Source organism: Pipistrellus kuhlii, unplaced genomic scaffold, assembly GCF_014108245.1.
Source record: "Pipistrellus kuhlii isolate mPipKuh1 unplaced genomic scaffold, mPipKuh1.p scaffold_m20_p_1, whole genome shotgun sequence".
In the NCBI taxonomy this organism is placed as follows: domain Eukaryota; kingdom Metazoa; phylum Chordata; class Mammalia; order Chiroptera; family Vespertilionidae; genus Pipistrellus; species Pipistrellus kuhlii.
Window position 1 is genome coordinate 185,008,033 of NW_023425404.1, and position 22,369 is coordinate 185,030,401.

General features: G+C 40.3%; 1 protein-coding gene across 7 annotated transcripts in view; it reads right to left on the bottom strand.

The window, feature by feature from the left end:
* Positions 1-1,374: 1,374 nt before the first annotated feature.
* The window catches only part of TBC1D19 (TBC1 domain family member 19), an 87,870-nt gene continuing 66,875 nt past the window's right edge, over positions 1,375-22,369 (bottom strand). For 4 of the 7 annotated variants that reach the window (XM_036418988.2, XM_036418961.2, XM_036419018.2 and 1 more), the window contains 6 exons: positions 17,504-17,536; positions 16,121-16,230; positions 13,913-14,004; positions 7,753-7,868; positions 3,268-3,338; positions 1,375-2,055 (listed from right to left, as the gene is read on the bottom strand). In XM_036418988.2, coding sequence (XP_036274881.1) covers positions 1,981-2,055; positions 3,268-3,338; positions 7,753-7,868; positions 13,913-14,004; positions 16,121-16,230; positions 17,504-17,536 — 497 coding nt within the window. In that variant the 3' untranslated portion in view covers positions 1,375-1,980. The remainder of the gene's footprint in view (positions 2,056-3,267; positions 3,339-7,752; positions 7,869-13,912; positions 14,005-16,120; positions 16,231-17,503; positions 17,537-22,369) is intronic. The other 3 variants (XM_036418971.2, XM_036419004.2, XM_036418995.2) reach the window with 3 other exon arrangements.

Below are 22,369 nucleotides of genomic sequence, written 5' to 3' on the forward strand. Positions count from 1 at the left end.
ACCTCTGTATAAGTTCGACCATAGTCGTTTAAAATTCTCTCTCTTCCTTACGTTACTTCTCATTTTCTCAGAGAGAGAAGGAGGGAGACAAGTCATAGGTGTGTGCATAATTATCCTCTGGGTGAGTGTGCATCTGCACACACAAAATGGCAAAGCATATGACCTAACTGCATCACCTGCAAAAACAACAACAATGGTTGTGTTAGGAATCAATCGCTGAATAAATTAATCCTTAGTAAGTCAATAAATACCTGATGAATAAAAGCACATAATATTTTCAAATATCTAGCTATACCAAACTCCTCTACACTTACAGTGTTATGCTAAGACTCATGTATTTCTTAATATATATATATGATTCATTAATACATTTGGATAAAACAATACAATTCTAGGCATTCAGTAAGAACACTGATATACAGTGAAACCTTGTTTCTCGAACTTCATTCATCCTGGAAGGTTGTCTGAAAACTGAATCATTTTTTCCCCATTAGAAATCATGTAAATTGAATTAATCCATTCCAGACCCCCAAATGATTCCGTTTTAACCTTTCTTATATACAGTACATGTCTATGATGCTGTTTATTCTATAAATAAGCATTTTAAAAACAAAAAAAGACATGAAGTATAAATGAAAATTTAACAAAAAAGAAAGGAAATATATAGTAAAAACTGAAATTTAACAATAATTATAAGCAGCAACAAAAGCAAAAAAAAAAAAAAAAATTCACAGCACAACATCCTGAGATTTTAACAGTGGTAAACTTATTCATGCATTCTGTTCTCTTTTGCTTGTCACCTGGGAGATGTGTGACTGGCCATACAGTATCAGCATAAAAGGGGAGCTGGGTTGAGAAGCAAATGGTTTGAGATGGGAGACGTCCGAGAAACAAGGTTCCACTCTATGATTTAGACTTTCGTTAAATTGATCAGCATCTTGAATTTGAGACTAAAATAAAAAGAATGGTGTTTGGACTTCTTTTTTTTCATACTATCATTCCCAATTACAGAAATGGTAGGCCTTTAGAAAGTAATATACGATGAGACCCTTCACTTATAATAAAGACCAATACAACAAGATTGAGCCTTGCATGATGTCAGTTCTGGAGGGAATGTTCAGTACCTATTGCTGGTCTCGCAGCTGCTCTGCCCTAGAAGTAAACCTCATTAAACAAACCGTCAGAAAAGCAAACATGGTTTTGATATTTCGTTCCCTTCCTTGAATCCTTAGGTATCCTCCAAAGTAACAGAATCTGGCAACAGGCCTCAGCAGTGTCATCTTCTAATCGCAGGATGAAAGGGTGAGAAGTTTGAACAAATTATGCCATAATTTTGACTTTCTCCCCTACCCCAGAAAATAAAGAATACAATACTGGCAGGTGGACACAATTGTATTTGACCTCTCCTAGTACAAACATTAAGTGAGAAATAAAGTGGAGAGAGATCTAGAAAAATCTCTGGGGAAAGAAACCTTGTTAAAAACACCAAAGCACATTTGAATTTCTACTTAAGAGCGTTATCTTTTCAAGTCTTCTTCCCACATCCTACCCCTCCCCTGGTTCTGAGTGAAGAACAATTTATAAGATAAAACAATACATTATCTAGAGATAAATTTACAAACTGACATAAGAGAATTGTCCCAGAGGCTGCATTACTTCTTCCAGTTTATTACAGCATCTTTAGTTCTTATTGCATATGTTGTCGCATGCTTTTTACGGGTCAGGATTGAATCTATAGTACGCTCAAGTCGCCAGAAGTTCAGTCTATTGCTTCTCTCTTGAAAATCAGCAGCATGCAGTGCAATATTTGGTGTGCCGAGTTATTTTTTCAAAAAGCAAAGAATGACTTAGGTTTAACTGAGGAGGGAACATGATCTTTATTGGCTTATATACGAAGTGGATTTTGGTTTTATGCAGTTTGCATAGTTCATGATTAGCTTCTAATGAAAAACTCTGTGTTGTCAGTGACCTTGAAGAAGATCAGGTGACAGTAGCAAACAGAAAAATCTGAAGAAGAGGCATAACTTTTAGAGTAGAAAGGTCAGCGAGAACTGCCTGAAACAAACAAACAAACAAAAGAAGAATTGTTAATGTCAGTACTCTCATCAGCAAAGGGAAGCCTGTGAAATAAGGGGCAACAATGTGATGCTGGCATCGACGCACCCTCTAAATTCTTCAGACGCGTTCTAACCTCTGCAATAAAGCTACAATGGTCCTTTTCTTCTCTGTGTATCTTAATGTCAGAGCATGTGCAAAATGCTAGCGTGGACTTTAGCCTTGAGCCTTCTTCAAATATACAAGGTAGCATGAGTTTATAAGAGGTCTAACATTTCAACTTGCTTCTATAAATAAACGTACATTAGGAATCCTCATTCTGAGGTAGCAGTATAAGGAGGAACTGACTTCAGGAAGTCATTTCGAGATGGGACTAATGTTTATTCAGTTGCAAGACGCATAAACATCCTCTTCCCTTTAAAAAAGAATGTAGGTGGCTATTTTAAGGATAAAATGTATGATTCTATGAGAGATAACAAATAAGAGTAATATGGTAAGCCACTGTTTACTTTAACCATGTGTCAGGTATACTACTGAAAAGAAACCAGCTTTAAGTAATTAACTCACAATTAGAAACAACCAAGGAAGCCCATTTATCATTAGTATAGCATACAAACCAGTGGTCGGCAAACTGCAGCTCGCGAGCCACATGTGGCTCTTTGGCACCTTGAGTGCGGCTCTTCCACAAAATACCACATGCAGGCGTGCACGTACAGTGCTATTGAAACTTTGTGGCACATGCGCAGAAGTCGGGTTTTGGCTCTCAAAAGAAATTTCAACCATTGTACTGTTGACATTTGGCTCTGTTGACTAACGAGACTGCCGACCACTGGTCCAAACACATGCCCTTTAACCCTCTCAGCTAGTTTTTCTTTGTTTTATGAGCTTAACACATGGATGCAAACACTAGTAAGAAAACATAACATAAGACCCAATAGTTTCTATTAAAATTACTAGGCATATTGTTTCCCCATAATAATTAGAATGGCTTTCTACAATAATCTTGTTTATGACTCTCTCACAAGATTATTTTCAAGTCATTAAAGAATTTTGAATACACAATACTACTTAGCTCAGAACTTACAGGTTTTACCCACGTTCAAAACTTAGGCTGTGAGTAAAGTGTGTCTCAGGCATCTGAGACTCGAGTGCCCGAGGCTGGCAGGCCCTCAGGAGCTATTTCCATCCCTTTGGAGTGAAACTTATCCTTACTTCAGCTGCAGCCAGTGATGTCACCTCCATCAGGTTGACTGCTCGGAAGGCAAACACGGCAGCTGCCAGGACTGGAAGAGAACGCACACTATTTCAACTGCTGGCCTCATCAGCCCCACAAGTGCACTGCTGTGCCCACAACCCCGCACGAGAGCTCAGAATGGGTGCTTTGCACTGCACACGCCCGCGCTGAGCGCAGGTCCTGCTACAGATCTCCAGAGCTTGCCTCTGGAGAATAGTGCCTGATAAACTGTATCTCTCAGTGTTGGGGAGAAGCAAAATTCAAAGGTCCTGAAAAGCCATTTAATAAATTGCTTCTTTCATCCTTACAACTTAAATTATAATACTTTTTCAACGGCAGGAAGCTCTAATGACTGTCTTTAAATTAAGGTTTATTTTGATGCAGGTGTTTCTTACTAATGCAATAGAGAGGCTTCTAAAAAAGTTATAAGGAGACTGGATTTTTTTTTTAATATATCACATTGTGTTTCCTATGCATTGAGATGGCATCATGACAAAAATGTGGCAAGAACAGCTTTTCTTAAAATCATCTCCACAATATTTTGTTGTATTCATATTGTTATACCGAGCATTGCTCCTTCTTTGAGGCTCACAAATGGACTTGCCTGTGGGGAGAGCTGCTGGGAGGCTGAGCCTGCATTTGGCTACAGGAAAAAGCTGAAACTGAGAAAACCATTATAAACATCTTGAAGGTTAATGTTCTACATTGAAGAGAAAACAACCTTTGGGCTTTTGTTTTCATTAAACATAAGCATAAGAAAAACGAGCAATGCTAACATGCACCACTTCTTATGTAATCTCCCACAGAAGGCCCTGTGAGAGAATGAGTCAGCGTGAGCAACGGGAGGGCCCGTGGAAGAGGAAGGCAACCCGATAAGGAGACGGTGCTCCCTGGAGATGATGCCTGACTTCTCCCTCTCCCTTGTTTACTCCGTCACCTGAGGTGGTAATGCATTCACTGCCCAATGAGGAGTGAAGTCTAGGAAATGAAATCTACAAAACTATTGGAAGTCTGGTTCCTAAGTACATTGTATAGCTAGAACCCCCCCCCCCCCTCACACACACACACACCCACACACTGGAAGACTGGTTCCTAAGTACATTGCCTAGCTAGATCGAACACACACACACACACACACACACACACACACACACACAGATTTTTACTATGGGAATAATGAAAATAGCAATTAATTATTATATCAACTCTATGAGTAAAATACTACTATCGCCCCATTTTACTACTGTGGAAACTGAGGCACTGTAAGCTTGGGTGACATGTTTAAATTACACAGATATAAAACAGTAGACTGAATAGATCTGGGCTCTGGCCAGGACAGCTAACCACCATGTGCTGACATTACTGACATGAAGGTTAGAGTAACGATTTATTCTTGACGTGGAAATCTGTGTGCTTCCTAAGACTGTCTCCTCTGCTATCCCTCAGGGTAACTTCTGAGATAGCATGAAGGGTGATGCCAGGTGGCCCTGGTGGAAGGGGAAGTCAGGGTGAGTCCCCTAATTTTCCCAGTGACAGGGAAGCACAGGCATTTTTCTAGAGGAAGACAAATTTTTGACAGCTTTGCAAAAAAAGCATGAACATTAGCCAGAGAGGAAAATTCTGGGGGGCATATGGTAGTGGTAAACAGAATTTAAGAAGTGAAGTCAGCTGGCATTATTTAACGTGTAGCAAGGCATACAAGAGATCCGCAACACAGAATGTTCCCTTTAGTTGAAAAAGAGAAAACTTGAGTACTTTACAGTCATCGAGCTTCTTTGCTTACAAGAATACTAAAAACAATCACGTATGTGAACCAGCAGCGTCTTCATGGTTTCCCAGTACCTGGAACATGTTTGACCAGGAAGACGTGTAGAAGCGAAGGCGTGTGAGCACGCCTTCCCCTCTGTGCGTAGTTTAACAGAGTCAGTGAGAGTTGGCAGGAGAGTCAGATCTGCTGTGCAGGAAAGAGTTTGCATGGCGGGAAATTGTTTTTCCAAATGCAGAGGAGGGAAGAAAGAGCAGGTCACTACGTGACCTCAGCGCCCAGAATGCTCGTGTGCTCATAACCTTTATTTATCTTGGTGTCGCATCACAGACGTTCCTCCCTGCCTGCTCTTGTTTGCTCTGCCCAGCCCTTCCACAGCATGGCTTTGTTTGTCCGGGAGGAGAGGTCTATACTTTAGGGTGTTTTCCACTGAAATCATGTTTCATCTGATATATAGAAAAGCTAATATTTACTTTGGTCTTTTGAACTATTCTCATTAATTTTAAGCAAATCTATCATGAACATTAAGGCACCTTTGCTTTAAACTGTTCTACAAAAGGCTCTGATTAATTCACAACTAAAGCCAGTCATATTTACTAAAATATTTCTAACGACTATATTTAATACCCCATTTGAGCAAAAACGGTGGATCCCAAATATTCAGAACAAAAAAATAGCAAAATATTTTAAGTAATCAAAACTAATTTGTATCCATTTCCCTGAAGTCGTCTGCCCTGTGGCTCTTTATTGGCATCCCATGGTGGAGCACCCCTCAGTCCAGTGCCATTCTACATGGTCGGTAATTCTTCCCTGTTGGTTTTTGATGGCTGCAACAGTGTAGACTGAGTTTCTACCTATTCATCATTAACTTTTTACTTCAGGTATTGCGTTCATAGCATGTGTCTGCTTAGAGCAAATGCAGTATTCAATATTAATTTATTCCTCTTTTACGTCAGCTTGCTGAAGGGCGATAAGTCACAGAAAGAGAACATTTAAAGTGGAAGAGACCTTGAAGGCCTTCTAATTCAGCATTTCTTTCTTAGCAGAAATTTCAACCCTTCAGGTGATAATTAAAAAGTCCATCTACTTTTGGAAAGTTCTAATTATTAGAAAGTACTTTCTTATACTGAACCCTTTTCATTAACACACTCTAGTCATTTTCTTTTTAAATGATACAAAAAGCTAGATACAATACTTTCAAAACTTAGGATCCACCCTGAGGAGTTATTTGGTGGAAAGACTAAAATCCTGTTGCCTGAGAACTAGGAGCAGAAAACAAGTCCATTTATTAATAGCCGGGAAAATAGGAGACTTTGTGGAAAAGAGGGGTTTCTGAGGATAGAGAAACCATGCTGATGACCCTGGCTTACCCAGCGTACACTTCGGCAAGTTGTATTATCCAGAAAGAAATGGGCGACCTGGTAAGACAGGGACCTCCCTGCACCAAAGTGTTCAGGGGATGAGGACTGCCAGAGAGAAACGCGGGAAAGAAGTGATAGCTGAGGACTTCTAAGACCCTTCTATCTCCAGTTTATATAATTCACTTCATTCAGCCAGAAGAGACGAGGGCAGACCATTCTTTCCTACTCATATTTAGATGGGGTTTAAAAACCATTTGATATAGAAAACATCAGTAAGCAATACCTCTGAGTACACCAGGGGTGATATTTATCTTTGTGACATTTTATTATTACTCTAATTTTCCTTTTCAAAATGCCACTCAATTACTCTAGACCTCTCAGCAGTCAATAATATGTTAATATGGTCCCTAGACAACCTTGGACAAGAAAAACACCTTCACTTAAGCATTATTTCTACAGAATCCCAGAAAGGTGTCATATTATACTAGCGATATAAGATAAGGAAACAAAGACTTACACAGGTCAAATAGTTTATTCAATATCACACAACTGGAGAAGGCCGGACCCTGTGCCCTGCCTGCTTTTCCGCTTTCCATCCATTGTTATAAAAACCTTGTAATACTTATTTGAATTTTCTGATAATATCAATGATAAAAATAGTTGAGTCTACTTTGTATAAGAGAAGCAAAATAATATAATCAGTGAGAATCTGTGCTCTATGTGTTATACAGTTGCCTGTGTAATATCTGTTGTAAAACGGCTGAATTATTAAATGAGAGGTGAATCTGACTTCCTGGGGGGGAAAACATAAAATATTTTTGTCTAAGAGAATACCTAAAAGAGGAAATTCAGCCACCAGGGCAGGAGTCAGGGACCACTAGCAAAAGGAAAGGTTTTGAATTTAGCATAAGTTGAAGTACAGAAGCATGGGGAGGCTCAGTGTCAGGATTTCAGGCAGCAGCTGGGCTGGAGCACAGAACAAACGCTAAGACAGTCGGAGGAATCCAGGGTAGAGTGTGTAGCTACACTCTGTGCACAGGCCTCCCAGGTGCTGAACGGTAAGCCCTGGCTGGGCTGAAAGTGGTGAAGGGGGAGAAACGAACTTCCCTGGGAGCCAAAAAGAAAGACTGGGAATAGACTGGTGTTGGGCAGTTACATGGAAGTACCTAGATCACAGAACCTCAGTACTTGCCTTCCAAGGCAGATAACATGTTCATGAATTAACAATGACAGATAAGTTTAGATGTAAACTCCAATTACAGATGGTGAATATTAGAAAGGAAAAGGGCTTTACTATAGAAACAGCATGTGTTTTACAAATAAGTACTTACTCTTACCAGCAAGAATTTCTAGAGAGTTGTATCCTAGGATTCTATCCCACAGAAGCAAGAGTTGATCTGTAGCTAAGTATCCTGAGAAAGCTCGAACCATCCATTTAAATGATATGCGAAGTCTGCAAACAAAGAAAAATAAATAAATTTTACCAATGTTTTTTTTCTTTCTTCTGAAAAGGCACTATCTTACAAAAGGCTGGAAGAGCCCAACCAATTCTGTTATTAAATGAATCTTAGAAATCACCTGAGCATTTATAACACCATGAGTCTTCAAATGATTGGTCTCAAAGTATTGAGAGGAAGAATTATATCTGCTTGATTTTCCTTTATGCTACAGCCCAGTCTTTCGAAGACTCAATTCTACCTCCTATTTTTCAGGGTATGTACTAATTAGCTCTCAGTGAATTGATCTTGTAGTCTTGACAGTTTCAGGCAAGCCATGATCATTGGAATTTTTTTTTTCCAAAATACTTGAAAGAGATACCAGGAGGAGGATCCAAGATGGCTGCACCCAGGTGAACACCTAGCCGCAGCCGCACACAACAATTTCAATAAAAAACAACTAAAATATAAAACGGTCATTGCCCAGAACTACAGGAAGGTTGACTGACTGGAAATTCTACAGCGAGAAGCAAGGAGAAAACCAGAAGGAGGCGCGGAGGAGCTGGAAAAGCCCAAGGTACGGAGACGCGGTGTGCGGAGAGGACGGAGCCGGAGAGGAGGGAGGCCGAGTGCCTGGCGGGCGTTCCCTAGCGGAAAGGAGATAAAACTCTGACTGTGCTGGGCCCCCGACTGCTCTGAACCCCGGTTCTGGGCCAGACCCCGGGGACTCAGGCTCAGCCATAGGGAGCCGGGCTGTAAGGCGGAACCCCGGGGAAGCAGCAAAAGGAGGTCCCGGAGGCGCGCACTCTGCACGCAGATCGGCTGTGCCGCGGGATTGCCCTGACGGGAAGGAGACCTGGGCTCCAGACTGCTCTGAACGCCACCTCCAATCCCACTACCAACTGAACTGAACCCCAATACCGGGCTCATTGGGAGAGAGCATAGACTGTTTGGCAGCAGGCGAAAATCGAGGGCACCTTTCTCTCAGAGGCGCCGGCAGCAGCGAGCACTGAAGGACCCGCATAGGGCGGGGCTGACAGAAGCCAAAGCTGCAGGCTCCACCCTGAAACCCCGTCCCATCTGTAACTGCGAAATGCGACAACAAAATAGATCACAAACGAAAGAAATGGAGGACAAAAAGCGTCTGGATATAGAGTTCAAATCTACGCTTATAAGGTTTTTCAAGAATTTCCAAGAAAAGATGGATAAGGCCTATGAGGATATGAAAAGAGATCAACTAGAATTAATAAGGAGTCAACAAGAAATGATAAGAGATCAACAAGAAATAAAGAATACATTGTCTGAAATAAAAAATATTTTACAGAGTCCTAAAAACAGAAGGGAAGATCGCAAGAATCAAGTCAAAGATTTGGAACATAAAGAGCCAGAAGACACTCCTCCACAGAAGCTAGAAGGCAAGAGAATCCAGAAAATTGAAGATAATGTAAGAAACCTCTGGGACAACTTCAAGCGAACCAACATCAGAATTATGGGGGTCCCAGAAGATGAGAGAGAGCAAGATATCGAAAACATACTGAAAGAAATAGTGACAGAAAACTTCCCCCATCTGGTGAAAGAGTTAGACTTACAAGCCCAGGAAGCACACAGAACTCCAAACAAAAGGAATCCAAAGAGGACCACACCGAGACACATCATTATTAAAATTCCAAGAGCAAAAGACAAAGAGAGAATATTAAAAGAAGCAAGAGCAAAGAAGGTAGTAACCTATAAAGGAGCACCTATACGATTGTCAGCTGACTTCTCAACAGAAACCATGCAAGCCAGAAGGGAATGGCAAGAAATATTCAAGGTGATGAATAGCAAGAACCTACAGCCAAAAATAATCTACCCAGCAAAGCTATCACTCAGAATCGAAGGCCAGATAAAGAGCTTCACTAATAAAAAAAAAGCTAAAGGAGTTCATCACCACTAAATCAGAATTATATGAATTGCTGAAGGGGGTTCTTTCAGAAGAGAAAGTAAACAAAGATAAAAATTATGAACAACAAATACGTAACTATCAACAAGTGAATCTAAAAACCAAGGAAATTAAAAAAATCTGATGAACAATATTAACTGTTGAACATAATAGAATCAGAGGTATAGAAGGGGAGTGAACTGACGATTCTTGGGGAAAAGGGAAGGGGGGCGTGGGAAGAGACTGAACATAAACTGTGCACCTATGGATGAGGACAATTGGGAGAGGGGAAAGGGCAGAGGGCGGGGGAGAGCAATGGTGGGGGGGAACATTTGTAATAATATGAACAATAAAAACTTATTTAAAAAAAAAAAAGAAATAACAAAAAAAAAAAAAAAAAAAAATACTTGAAAGAGTACTTGATAGCTGCATAATTTCACTACTCAATAAATTATGTTCCTACATCCCAGACAAATGGCTACATAAGTTGAATAAAAGGAATTTTTGAAGACAAAGAAAAATAGTTTTAAAATTAAAAGGAAACTAAGAAATAGATTTCTAATTTCAAACCCTTCATTTTAAAGAGGAGGGGTTACCATAACTCTGAAAGATTGACCAGAAAATGCAACTAAATTCCACCTCCTCCCCACCCCTCAAAACAAACAAGAAACAAAACAAAACAAAACAAAAAAAACCCTAAGAGGTATGAAAGCCCACTATTTATAAGCAGGTTATGTTACAACAACAATTTATCTCTGGAATCAGGAAATGAACTCTTTGGCCTGATCCCTTCTGTACTATCTATTACTATCTAAACATAATTTTCATCTCCCTGAGAGATGCTAGACAAACTCTTTGATGGAACTGTTATACTACTATGTAGGTAAATATCTGTGCTATTTTCTTAAAGCAAGAGAAGGGCCCAGGTATTGTCTTTGTTGGTGTCATATTAACTTTCGTAAGACTGAAAAAAGACCCAGAGTTTCAGAAATTTCTCAATATGAAAGAAAAAACTATTGTTCTAATAGAATAAAATACAAAGTACAAAATAATATTGACAAATTAGATGTTTTAGATGGTTTTAAAATGACTTTTTAAAGATGTCAAAGAAACTTTTGTCCAATGGATATTTAAAAATTTTAAATTCATTTGGTTTTTAAGTCTAAATTATTATCTTCAACTAATCTCATTTTACTGGATCTCTCATAGCATCTTCTTAGAACAATAGTACCATATTGTGTTCTTCCCTCCCTAGCTGGCCCTGCTCCCAATCAGCCCCACCACCCTGAATGGGGGAGGGAGGGGTTGGTGAGGTGGGCCAGCCAACCACTCGCAGCCCCTCCCCCAGCAGGCTGGACTCCACCAGTGCATGAATTGGTGCACCAGGCCTCTAATCTATATAATAAAAGCCTAAGTGACCATTAAGGCAGAACTACCATAATGACTGGTCACTATGATACACACTGACCACCGGGGGGCAGATGCTCAATGCAGGAGCTGCCCCCTGGTGGTCAGTATTTTCCCACAGGGGGAGCACCGCTCAGCCAGAAGCCAGGCTCACGGCTGGCAAGCACAGTGGTGGTGGCGGGAACCTTTCCCACCTTTGCAGCAGCACTAAGGAGCAGTGAGCCAAGCAGTAAGGAGCGAGGGGTCCCAAACTGTAAGAGGGATGTCCAACTGCCAGAGGGTGCAGGCCAGGCTGAAGGACACCTGCCCAACCCCCATCTTAGTGTATGAACATTGTGCACTGGGCCTCTAGTCAATAATAAAAAGATGATAGATTTTTACAAATATTTTGAAATTAAACAACACACTCTATATAACCCATAGTCAAAGAGAAAGTCACAAGAGAAATTAAGAAATATTTTGAATTTAATGACAATGAAAGCACAAAATATCAAAATTTGTTGGATAAAGGTAAAGCAGTCCTTTGAGGGCAATTGATAACATTATTAGAAAAGAAGAAAGCTCTCAAACCACTGATCTAACTTTAACCTTAAACAAGTAACAAGGCAAGAGCAAAATACACTTAAAACAACCAAAAGGAAGAAAATAATAAGTATAAGAGCTTATGCTATGATATTTAATGCAGAAAAACAATAGAGAAAATCAATAAAACCCAAAACTGGCTCTTTCAAAAAAGAATAAAATTAATAAACCTCTAGTCAGAATAAAAAAGAGAAGATACAAATATAAATCTCAGGGTTGGGAGAGGTGAAGTCACTCTGAGTCTAGATATCAAAAGGCTAATTGGGAATAATTAGGGAATATTATAAGTAACTTTATGTCCATAAATAAGATAACAGATAAAATGAACCAAGTACCAAAGCTTAATCAAGAAGAAATAGGTAACTTGAATAGTTCTATATCTATTAAATAAATTAAATATTGAATTAAAAAACTTTCCAACACTATCAGTTTTAATTCATGAAAGCCTTTAAAAAATTTATTTCTAGCTTGACAATTGAATTTTTATACTTTTTCCTGTATAAGATTTTTTTAAAAATATACATTTTATTGATTTTTTTACAGAGAGTAAGGGAGAATGATAGAAAGTTAGAAACATTGATGAGGGAGAAACATCCATCAGCTGCCTCCTGCACACTGGGAATGTGCCCGCAACCAAGGTACATGCCCTTGACCGGAATCAAACCTGGGACCCTTCCGACCGCAGGCTGACGCTTTATCTGCTGAGCCAAACCGGTTTTGGCCTGCATAAGATTTTTAATGTTTATCATGTCTTTAAAATAAATTTACTTTTAATGATTAAAGTGTATAAATAGGCTAGAAAAAATATCAAATATCAGAATTTTAGTTTTTAGCAATCAACTGTCTTCATTCTAGTAAAGTCTACAATATACAATATTTCTACCACATTCTTGTCTTATAATCTTCATCATTAACAGGTTCCTGTTTTTTAATGGCTACCAAGTAAATAATATCAACTTAGTATTATCAATGTATGATATAAGATGTTGTTTTTATAAATGGCAGTTCTAAGATCTAAGAAGTTTGAAATTCAATGGTGCTTTATTGAAAAAAAATAGAGACAAAGAAAAAGATCTACATATTATCTATCTAGCTAGCTAGCTAGTTAGCTATCTAATCATTCAATCTTGACACAACTACATGAGATAGAAATTCTCTTGATTTAAAAAAAGAGGAATTTAAACTATCTTGATTTAAAGGAAAAAAAAATTGAGACTTAATTTAAATAACTTTACCAGGATTATACAATTTAGCAGAGCTAGAATTTGAATCTGGGTCTGTCTCTAATCCACCCACTCACCCATCCATCTGCTGTGGCTTTAAGATAAACACTAAACTGTTCCATTTCTCATTAACTCCTTTTGTGGCTTCAAAGAGTTAATGTTCCTTTCAAATACGCCCTCCTGAATAGGGGGAAATTGCTGCACAGAGAATATAGTAACAAAACACTGTAAAGCCAATTAGAAATTTCTGTTGCCTTATATACATTGTTATTTTTAAAAAAGGGAGAAGAGAACCAATGGGATTTAAGTCCAGAGGTATCCTGCATATTCACTGATAACTCATATTGAGAAATATGAACAAATATTCTAACTTTTGGAAGGAAAAATCATAGTGTACAATCATTGATAGGTAACTGGTTTAGTTTCCTTTAACAAGAGCAAATTTTAAACTTACATAGCTTTCATAAAGTGCTCTCTGATCAATTTAGCCTAAATGGACTTAATTTTAGTATTATCACATTTCTCAGGTTTCCACAAACTTTTTTTTATTTTTTATTTTTTTATTAAGGTATTATATGTATATAAATCTTTCCATTGCCCCCCCCCCCTCCTCATACCCATACATGCCTCCCCCCCCACAAGTTTCCACAAACTTTTGCTTCAGTTTTGGCCAACACCTTTCATTATGAATAGAAATTAGTTCATTTTAGTGATAATTATACCAGGCACAAAAATCCTAGCAAATAATCCTCCCAAGAATTTTTGGTACAATGCAGACTTACAATTTACTATTTGATAACTGCTTTATGGGGAAAATTGTTAGTTTAATTTCTCTGAAAAATTACCGCATCTTTGCAAGTGATTTACAATGATGAAACAGAACCTTCTAATGTCACAATGTATTCTTCAATTAGGAGAGGAAAATACTCACGGTTGAGCCCCAATTTCTCGTAGATGATAAAAGAGTTGAGGGAGATAAGTTTGAAGAAGAGTCTCAAATAGCAAACAGAGTGACACAATACCCTGCCAACAGTAAGTCACAAGAAGAAAACATATTATAGTATTTAAAAGTGAACTCTGCTGATAAATTATTCAAATGAAAATGAGAAAACCAGTATCAACATAAATATTTTTGTCAACATATTTTTACATTGTTTAAGGGTCAAAAACAGGACATACACGAATGATTTCAACACTATATTTAAAGATACATTTTATTGCTCTTTATGGAAACCTACAGATATGCAGTGGAGCCTCCTTTCAACACAATAGGCCCCCACATAACTTGGTATGTAATATTCAGAGAGTCCAAAGAAAACATCATTTTATAGGAAAGCTGCTACTTTGTAAGCCATGCATTATCACTTAGGCCCAGCAAATTAGTTTTCTCTGGAAGCATGCCAGTTTCCAGGTATTTCTCTGGTGCCACAGCCACACCCTTTACTCTCTCCCCCCACATATCTCTTCTCAGCCAGCTGCCTCACCCAGCAGGGAAAGAATTTCCTGATTTTTTCCACTTTCTTTGAAATCCATCCATAGGGAAAGACTGACTGCTGACTGCTTGAGAGTTGCACCAGAAAGTTATCAAACAAGATTTCTTTATTATTTCATACAAAGATTATTTTTTACTGAAGTCTACTTTCCTAAAAGGGCATTATTTGTAGAGGACAGGAAGTAACCAATTTAACCAGATGTTTTGCAAGTGCATTTTTTTACTTGACAACTCTGAATGAAGTCTTTCTTGCAGCTTAGCATTCCTCGGGGTTGATTTTGGTAAGGAAGTTTTAATCCTCTTTTTGAATTTCTAAAGAAAAAGAGCTGTAATGGTTCCAAATAGTTTAATCTAGCTGTAAGCCAGGAAAGGAGCCGGCCACTTCTAAGTCTTTATTCCACGGAATAAAGAAAGGGCAGAGGCAGGGCTGGCCCAATCAATGAACTGAAAAAGGACACCTCGGGGTCCGTATGGAGACAGAGGAATACCCAGACGGCTCAGTGTTGAGCTCTGTACGGGGAAAACCCAGGGGTGTGTACTGAGCAGCCAGGTCAAAACTCTGAAGCATAAATGGTATAGAATATGAGTGTAAGAAATCTGATGCTAAGAATGAGGCATTAGAAAAGAGCATTCTTAATATACTTCTGAGGATTCAAGATTAAGCATTCATGTAAATTAAGCACTAAATCAAGGTGTCTCAGAGAGAAGAGACCAGGATAACTGGTGGTGCTCCTTGGTGCAGTCACACCCTGGTTCCTGTTATTTGCCAGCTTTCACTGGCGATGCGATGCGTGAGAGTAAACTGGAGGTGGGGGAGGGGAATGGGAATGCACAGTTTGCTGAGGGAATAAAGGACAACCATTTAGTTTAGCAGCTGTGACAGGGGCCTCTTTGGGGAAATTTGGTAGCCCCGACACCTTCCAGTTTAATGTTTCTTCCGGAAAGTAAGTCAAGTTGCTCAAAACAGGCCCAGAGGTGGAAAAAAGTGTAACTGGAATAAAATAAGCACTGCTTTTACTCAGGCTCATAGCAGGGAGAAGATACAACAAAGGACCAGCCAAAATAAAACAGATAAAAATGTTCAATGCCCAATCTGCTTCTCCTTGACTTCCATATTGAGGCCAAAGGAGCTACTTATTGAATAAATACAAGAAAAATATCTAGTATGATAACTGAGAATTAGCCAAACATGAAACTGAAAAATAAGTGACAAATACATTTTTGACTTTCATTAACAAAGAGGTGATAATGATAATCATAACAATAAAACCCGCTATGTTCATTGGAACCTGCCATGAGTCAGTGCCTCTGCAGGCCACAGAACACAACGCCAACCTCATTCCACAGGTGAGGAAATCAGTCTTCAAGAAAGGTGGGCATTTTTGCCAAAGAGGAGAATACAGACATTGCTATGTTTTTCTTTTAATATATAAAAGATCATGTAATGCAATTGATAAAGGACTTTCCCTCTTTTAATTATTACCAAAATATTTAATTATCAGTTTCTTCTTCTCATGTTTGTTTGTAAAATCTTGTTGGCAACATCAGAAGTGAAAATTTGCTGCTTTATAGTTTAATTGAGTAAGATTTTTTTCTTGGATAAAAAACAGATTAGAGTCTGATTTGATCCAGTTTTTATGAACTTACAGAAGGATGAGAAGAGATGGAATGAAGTCTGAAGAAAAAACGCACATACATCTCACGGAATATCTGATACAATTTGGAAGGCTCATTGTATAGAAAACAAAGTGGTGCAACTGGAAGAATAAAAAAAAATCATTGGTAATATTGCAGAACTACTAAAATTTAAAAGATAAATTTATGAAAACGAAAGAGCAAGTCCATCTCTTATAAAAATATTCATTCATCGATAAATTTAAACTAGAGGAAAGATTTAATCAAATTTTAAAAGACATAAATATTATAATTTGAAAGAAAGACAGTAACTAAAACTGAAGTGGTAAGGGACTAACTAGAGTTCCTGGGGGATGACTGTGATTATTCTAATCTACTGGTTCTAAGCAAATAAGTGGTTGCGGCTCAAGTATTTGTGATGCTTACATACTGATGCTTAACATATTTTTCTAAGGTAGTATACTTAACCTCTATAGCATCATCTATTTCCTTAGCAAACATTTCCTCCCTGTGTGTATAAACCTTAGACTTTTTCAATGACTAGAAATGTGAACAACCAGGAGTTGATGCATTTTGTGCTCTGAGAATTGTTAGATTTAAACTTTTGAAATCATTAATTGTCCTCCAAATCATTCAAGTACCCTTTTTAAAAACAATTTGCTCGAAAAATTCTTGCAGATGAAAATATTAAAACAGGACAAAAGGGCTAGCATTTTTTATTATTAGAGGTAAAATTTATGTCCTTAACCTTTGTAGGTTTTCTATTTTAAGTTCCTCTTATAAAAGAGATAAAGCAGAGCACCCTATAATCCACAAATGTGCACAGCGACATTACATTACAGCCTCAGTCACCCCAGCCAACACCATCAAGGAGAGCATAAGGCAAAGGTCTTAGGCCCCGACTCCTTTTCACTGAAGGCTAGTTTTCAACGTTTGGTATTACATCATTCACCATGATTATCTCATGTAGAACACCGAGGGCCTTTTTACAAAGAAAAGTATTAATTTACTGCTGATTCTTTTCACAAAAGTAAAGCACTAACGTATTTCTGTTTAGCCTAAAGGTTGGGGCAGCAACAGTGGGGACAACAATCTGCTGTCACCATATATTTGGCCCCCTTTATCCTTTACCACCTTCCTTCCCTCCTAACCACCATACTGTTGTCTGTGTCTATGAGTCTCAGTTTGTTTTAATTCTAATTTGTCAAGCTCACCATCTAAGCAATTATGATGACATTGTGTGTTTTTTTTATTGGACATATAAATAAATACAAACTCAATGTTTAAAAATGTGCACAATCACTTAAGTGTGTGGTGATGTGCTATAAAGTGTGATCTCCATGCTTAGTTGTCTAAAGTGTAATAAAACAGTGAATATTTTCAAGTTCAACTTACCATACATTGAAAATCCATGAAAAGGGATTACACCTAAAAAAATAAAAAAGTATTTCTTTTCAATTAGTATGCACACTGATTATTAGATAAACTTTAAGGATTAACTTTTAAAGGATTAAAACTGAGAAAAGAAAGTTTTCCTATTTTTTGTTTCTACCTTGTTCATGAATGTCAGAAAGACTTAGTGGTGATAACTAACAAAAGTAAATGCTTTTTAATATCTTAAAAATAGCAAACTAGAGGTTTGTAATGTATATCCAGTTAATTTTCTATTGATAATGTTGAAAAATTAAAACTTTGAATATATACTATAAAAACAGGGTAAAACTAGAAAGTAGTTCTCAGAACTAAGGTAAAGAACTAATTATATGGTCTCAGAAAATGAATAGATATGTCCTTCCTGAAAAAAATTTATCCTGTAAATGTGAAAACAATCTGTTAAAAGGAAAGGGAGCATTCCAAGGTACCCTTATATAGATACATTCCTCTGTAAACTTGTCAAAAAATTCATCATAGAATGTGGTTTAGAAAAAGTATTGGCAGGATATAGTATAAATTCAGTGTAATCTTTGGCAAGAATTACACACATGTAAATGACACATCCACTTTAGAGAAATACTCAAAGCCTAACTCTGTGTGCTAAACATCTTGTCACATTGTAAGTGAAAAATCAGAATTTGTACAACTTAGGTTCAAAACAGAAGTTCTGCAGAATACACACACTGAATATCTATCACTATGCCAAGTAAGGCTGCAAACACATTACAGGAGAAAGCTGAGAAGTTTACTGTTTTGGAAAATAGTATAGATATGCTTTAATCATCGACATGCTCAGAGGCAGAGCCCTCCGAGGTCATCTGGAGTGAGTTATAATACATTCTTATTCAGTCTCCATTTAAAGCACGTCCAGAGGCAGGGCATGCATTAGCTCCCGATGCAGCCGATTGCAAATGTTGAACAGGTTGAACTTGGCGGAGTTATTTCTCATGCTGAGTTGAAATCTGGCTCTGTGGAAGCCTCATTTATTATTCCCAGGTCTGACCACAGAGGTGACATGGAACAAGTCTAACCTGTCCTCACATAGTGGTCCTGAAGAGTGTCTTTACTCCATTTCCCCTGGACCAGCTGCAGTGAGGTGACTGAAAGCGCCAAGCATTTTCCCTTCCTGCACACCACACAGCTAAGACACTGCACAGCTGTTTCTGACCTAAGTAAAGGATTATATTCTCACCTCTTTCACATTTGTTCTTTGGTGAGCCATCCCAGTTTGGGACAAACCCTTCTTGTTCGCACCGTATTGAAGTATTCTAAGTATACCATCTAAGTCCTCATCTAAAAGTCTGAACAAGGCAGAGTGACGATAGGACTTGTCACTAGAGAAGCCCTCCATGCTGATAGTAATTCATTAATTAGCACCTTATCATGGTAAGTTAAGAGCACAGACTGAGTGTCAGACAGATTCGATTGGGTTCATCTAACTCTATCATAACAAGTTTGTGCCTTTTGGGTGATTCTTAACTTCTTAAGCTTCAGTTTCCTCACATGTCAATCAGAGATAATGCTAGAGCCTCATGATATGATCAAATGAGATATGGCTGTATCTTAGCCATCCTATATAATAAAAGGCTAATCTGCAAATAGACTGAACGGTGGAACAACCAGTCACTATGATGTGCGCTGACCACCAGGGGGCATGCATGGAACATGGCAGGCGCCAGCTGGTGGGATGGAGGAGTGGGTGAACGGGCACACCAGACCAATGTGGGGCACCAGTGAGCCTCTGTGGTTACTGAAAATTCTTTGCTCCCATGTGCCACAGTCCCACCTGGCACTTCCACCTGCTGCTGGCACCGGCCCTGCTCACTCCCAATGCTGGAGCCTCCTTGCTCACACCTGCTGCTGCTCACACCCTCTACCAGTGCCAGCCCCGGTTGTACCTGCAGCTGGCACCGGAGCCATCGCTCACACCTGCTGCTGGTGCCCAATGCTGGTCCCAACTGCTCAGCTGCTGCCAGCGCTGATCGCCCCTGAGGGCTTCTCCACCTCCCCCTGCTCCTGAGGGGCAATTGGGCAGCAGCTGCTGATGGCACCAGCCCCAGTCGCTCTGCACCCTCAGCGGTGCAAGCAGAGCTGGTGTCATTATCGTGTGGAGGCAGAAGTGGAGTGATGGTAGTGGGGCTGCCAGCAGACAGGGACTGTGGCAGGAGGGGCCAGGCAGGGGCATGGAAGATGAGCGGAGACCCAACCCTGTGCCTGCTGCAGCCTTGCAGCCCACAGTTCCTTTCAAGGTGCATGAATTTGTGCACTGGGCCCCTAGTTAATAAATAATCATCATAGGCCCTTAATAAAGCTTAATGTTGATATGATCATTCACAAGTAAGTTCATATCCCTTTGTTGTTTCTAGAAGTAATTCAATCAAAGAATATGAACAAAGTCCAATATTATTGGGAACAACCATGCCACCAACCACCTTTGGATTTTCACAGGGTATCCTTCCCCCACATCCCCTCAATCTTCCAGAACACACCTGTTCATGTTGTCCATCTGTGGCTGAATGCTGTGCTGCTTATCAATGTTCTTGTTCATCTCTGTCTGAGTAGCCATCCTGTTCTTCTAGCCTCTCCTGCTCATCACACCCAATGCCAGGACTCGCTTTGCTCCTCAGAGGAGGGAGTGCGAGGGGGATGCTGTGAGCCCCCTGCTGCCTGTTCATCACCCCGGTGTCCCTCACATGTTTCAGGTTTTCTCACTTCCCTGAGGAGCTGACAGCTTCACCAGTACCCCAGGCCCTGTTCCCTGACTTCCCCGCAGTGGGCAAGCTAGTCAGGTCCCTGGCTTGTTTCTGTGCAGCCCATGAGCTAAAGACGGCTTTTACATTTTAAGGGATTATTTCTGAAAAGCAACAAAGAAGAATGTGTGATGGAGACTGTGGCCAGAAAATGTAAGATATTTCCCACCTGGCCCTTTGCAGGAAGAATTGGCCAACCTCGGCTTTGGAATCCTGCCTATCCATTCTCTCCTGCTCCCAGCAACACTCAGCAAATATGTTTGAGCCTCCACATGTGCCGGACACGGTCCTGACAGTTAGAGCTTCCTTCTTATCAGGGACAGAAATATCATAACGAAATAGTGAGTTACGCTGGACAGTGGTGAGTGCTATGAAGGGGAACCAAGGAGGGCAGGGGGAGGCCTCACTGACAAGAGCCACAGGCGCCAGGGAGGTGAGAGTCCGGGTGGGGTGGCCTGGAAGCCCAGCTTCCGGTGGTGACAGACAGACTGCCATCAGTCTGTGCAGATTAGCAGGCTCCAGGCGGAGAGCGGGGCATCTGCTCTCTCTGCCACTAATGGAGGGAGGCAGGGGTGGGTGGGTCCTAGCAAACTACTCATGGCTCCAGTCGGTCCTATTCCGCGGCAGCTTTTCAGCCAAGGATATGACACATTACTATAAATAACCTCAACAGTGTCACCATTAGACATCCATCAAACGAATCTCTAGTCTCTCTTCTTCCCATAAAGCTGGGCTTAATTTTTTTGAAAATTATCTAAATTAACTTCCTTTATGTTCTCATTATATGTCCTCAACTCTTCGTAAACTGGTTTCTATAACCCCAACTTCTACTGCTAAACCCAGGGATCTCCTCCGTGTGTCTTGGCCCAGAGCAACTAAAAGTTCCTTCTGCAGTTGGAGCCTGGGAGGCACTGATGCCCCTGGCAGATCAGGCTCCCTGCCTCCCAGAAACTCCTGCTGTGTACACGTTTGTGCGTGGGTGCATGTGTGCATGCGTGTGGCCACTCCTTACCTGTAGCTACTCTATTGTATTTGTTTTCTCTCTCCTTCCACCTGTATGTCTTTATTGACCTGCAAGTCAATCTGGGAAAGCCCAGTATCATTCACCTCATTCTGGATTCTGTTTCTGTAAAGGACTCCGTACCCCCCTGGTCTTCAGGGAAGAAAGCTGTGAGCCATCTTTGTCTTCTAGTTCTCCCTCAGCCCTTAGCCCTAAATGTGACTGTTCCTTTCTGTCTAGGGGAAAGGACACTTCACTGTTCAGGATTTGGCCAGAATCCAACATTAGCAGCCTCCTCTCTTTCCCCTAACCCAAGCACAACTCTAATCCTACTGACTAGATTGCCACCCCTCCTTCAGCCTTGGGCTTAGGACAAGGGCTGTAGGCAATGCTCTCCTCCATCTCCAGGCCCAGGCTGGACCCACCCCTTCAAGGTTATAAACTCCACACTCCTCCGCAGGTCTCCCTGACAGTCCCTGCTCCTTACCCCCAGGCAGTTCACTAATCATAATCATACCTTGTTCTTGCCCTGATTGATTAAGGTGTCCCTTCTCCTCTATGAACCTAGACAGTCGGCATGATTTTGGCTATCCTGCTATTTACCATGTACGCTTATATCAGTTCATTAGCCTGCTTCTCCCTCCAGTATTACTCTGAGACCAAGGCAGGAGCGGGGCAGGGGGGACAGGGGGGCAGCGAGAAACATGGAGTAAAGGCCCTGATCTGGCTCACCATCAGCCAGACTCCATGTCCCTCCTTTCAGAACACAATCCAGACTGAAATTCTCAGCCCAAAGGCCCTTGGCTTGCTTCTGGACTCAGCATGGCCTCTTCGGTGCAGCTGCCCCCTGGGTGGAGAGGTGGCCAAAGGGGCTATTTGTGGGAGGTGTGAACAGAGCATGCACCTGCAGGCTGGGAGGTCCACATGCACACGCATGAAGCCCGTCCAGGTGTGGGATGAAGCCATGCCTGGGAAGGGGTGGGGATACCAGCACTAGGGACTGCTGAGGAGCTTGAGAATCTGAATTTGAACCTGGCTTCCAGATTGCTATAAAGGAATACAGAGATGGGCAAAGTA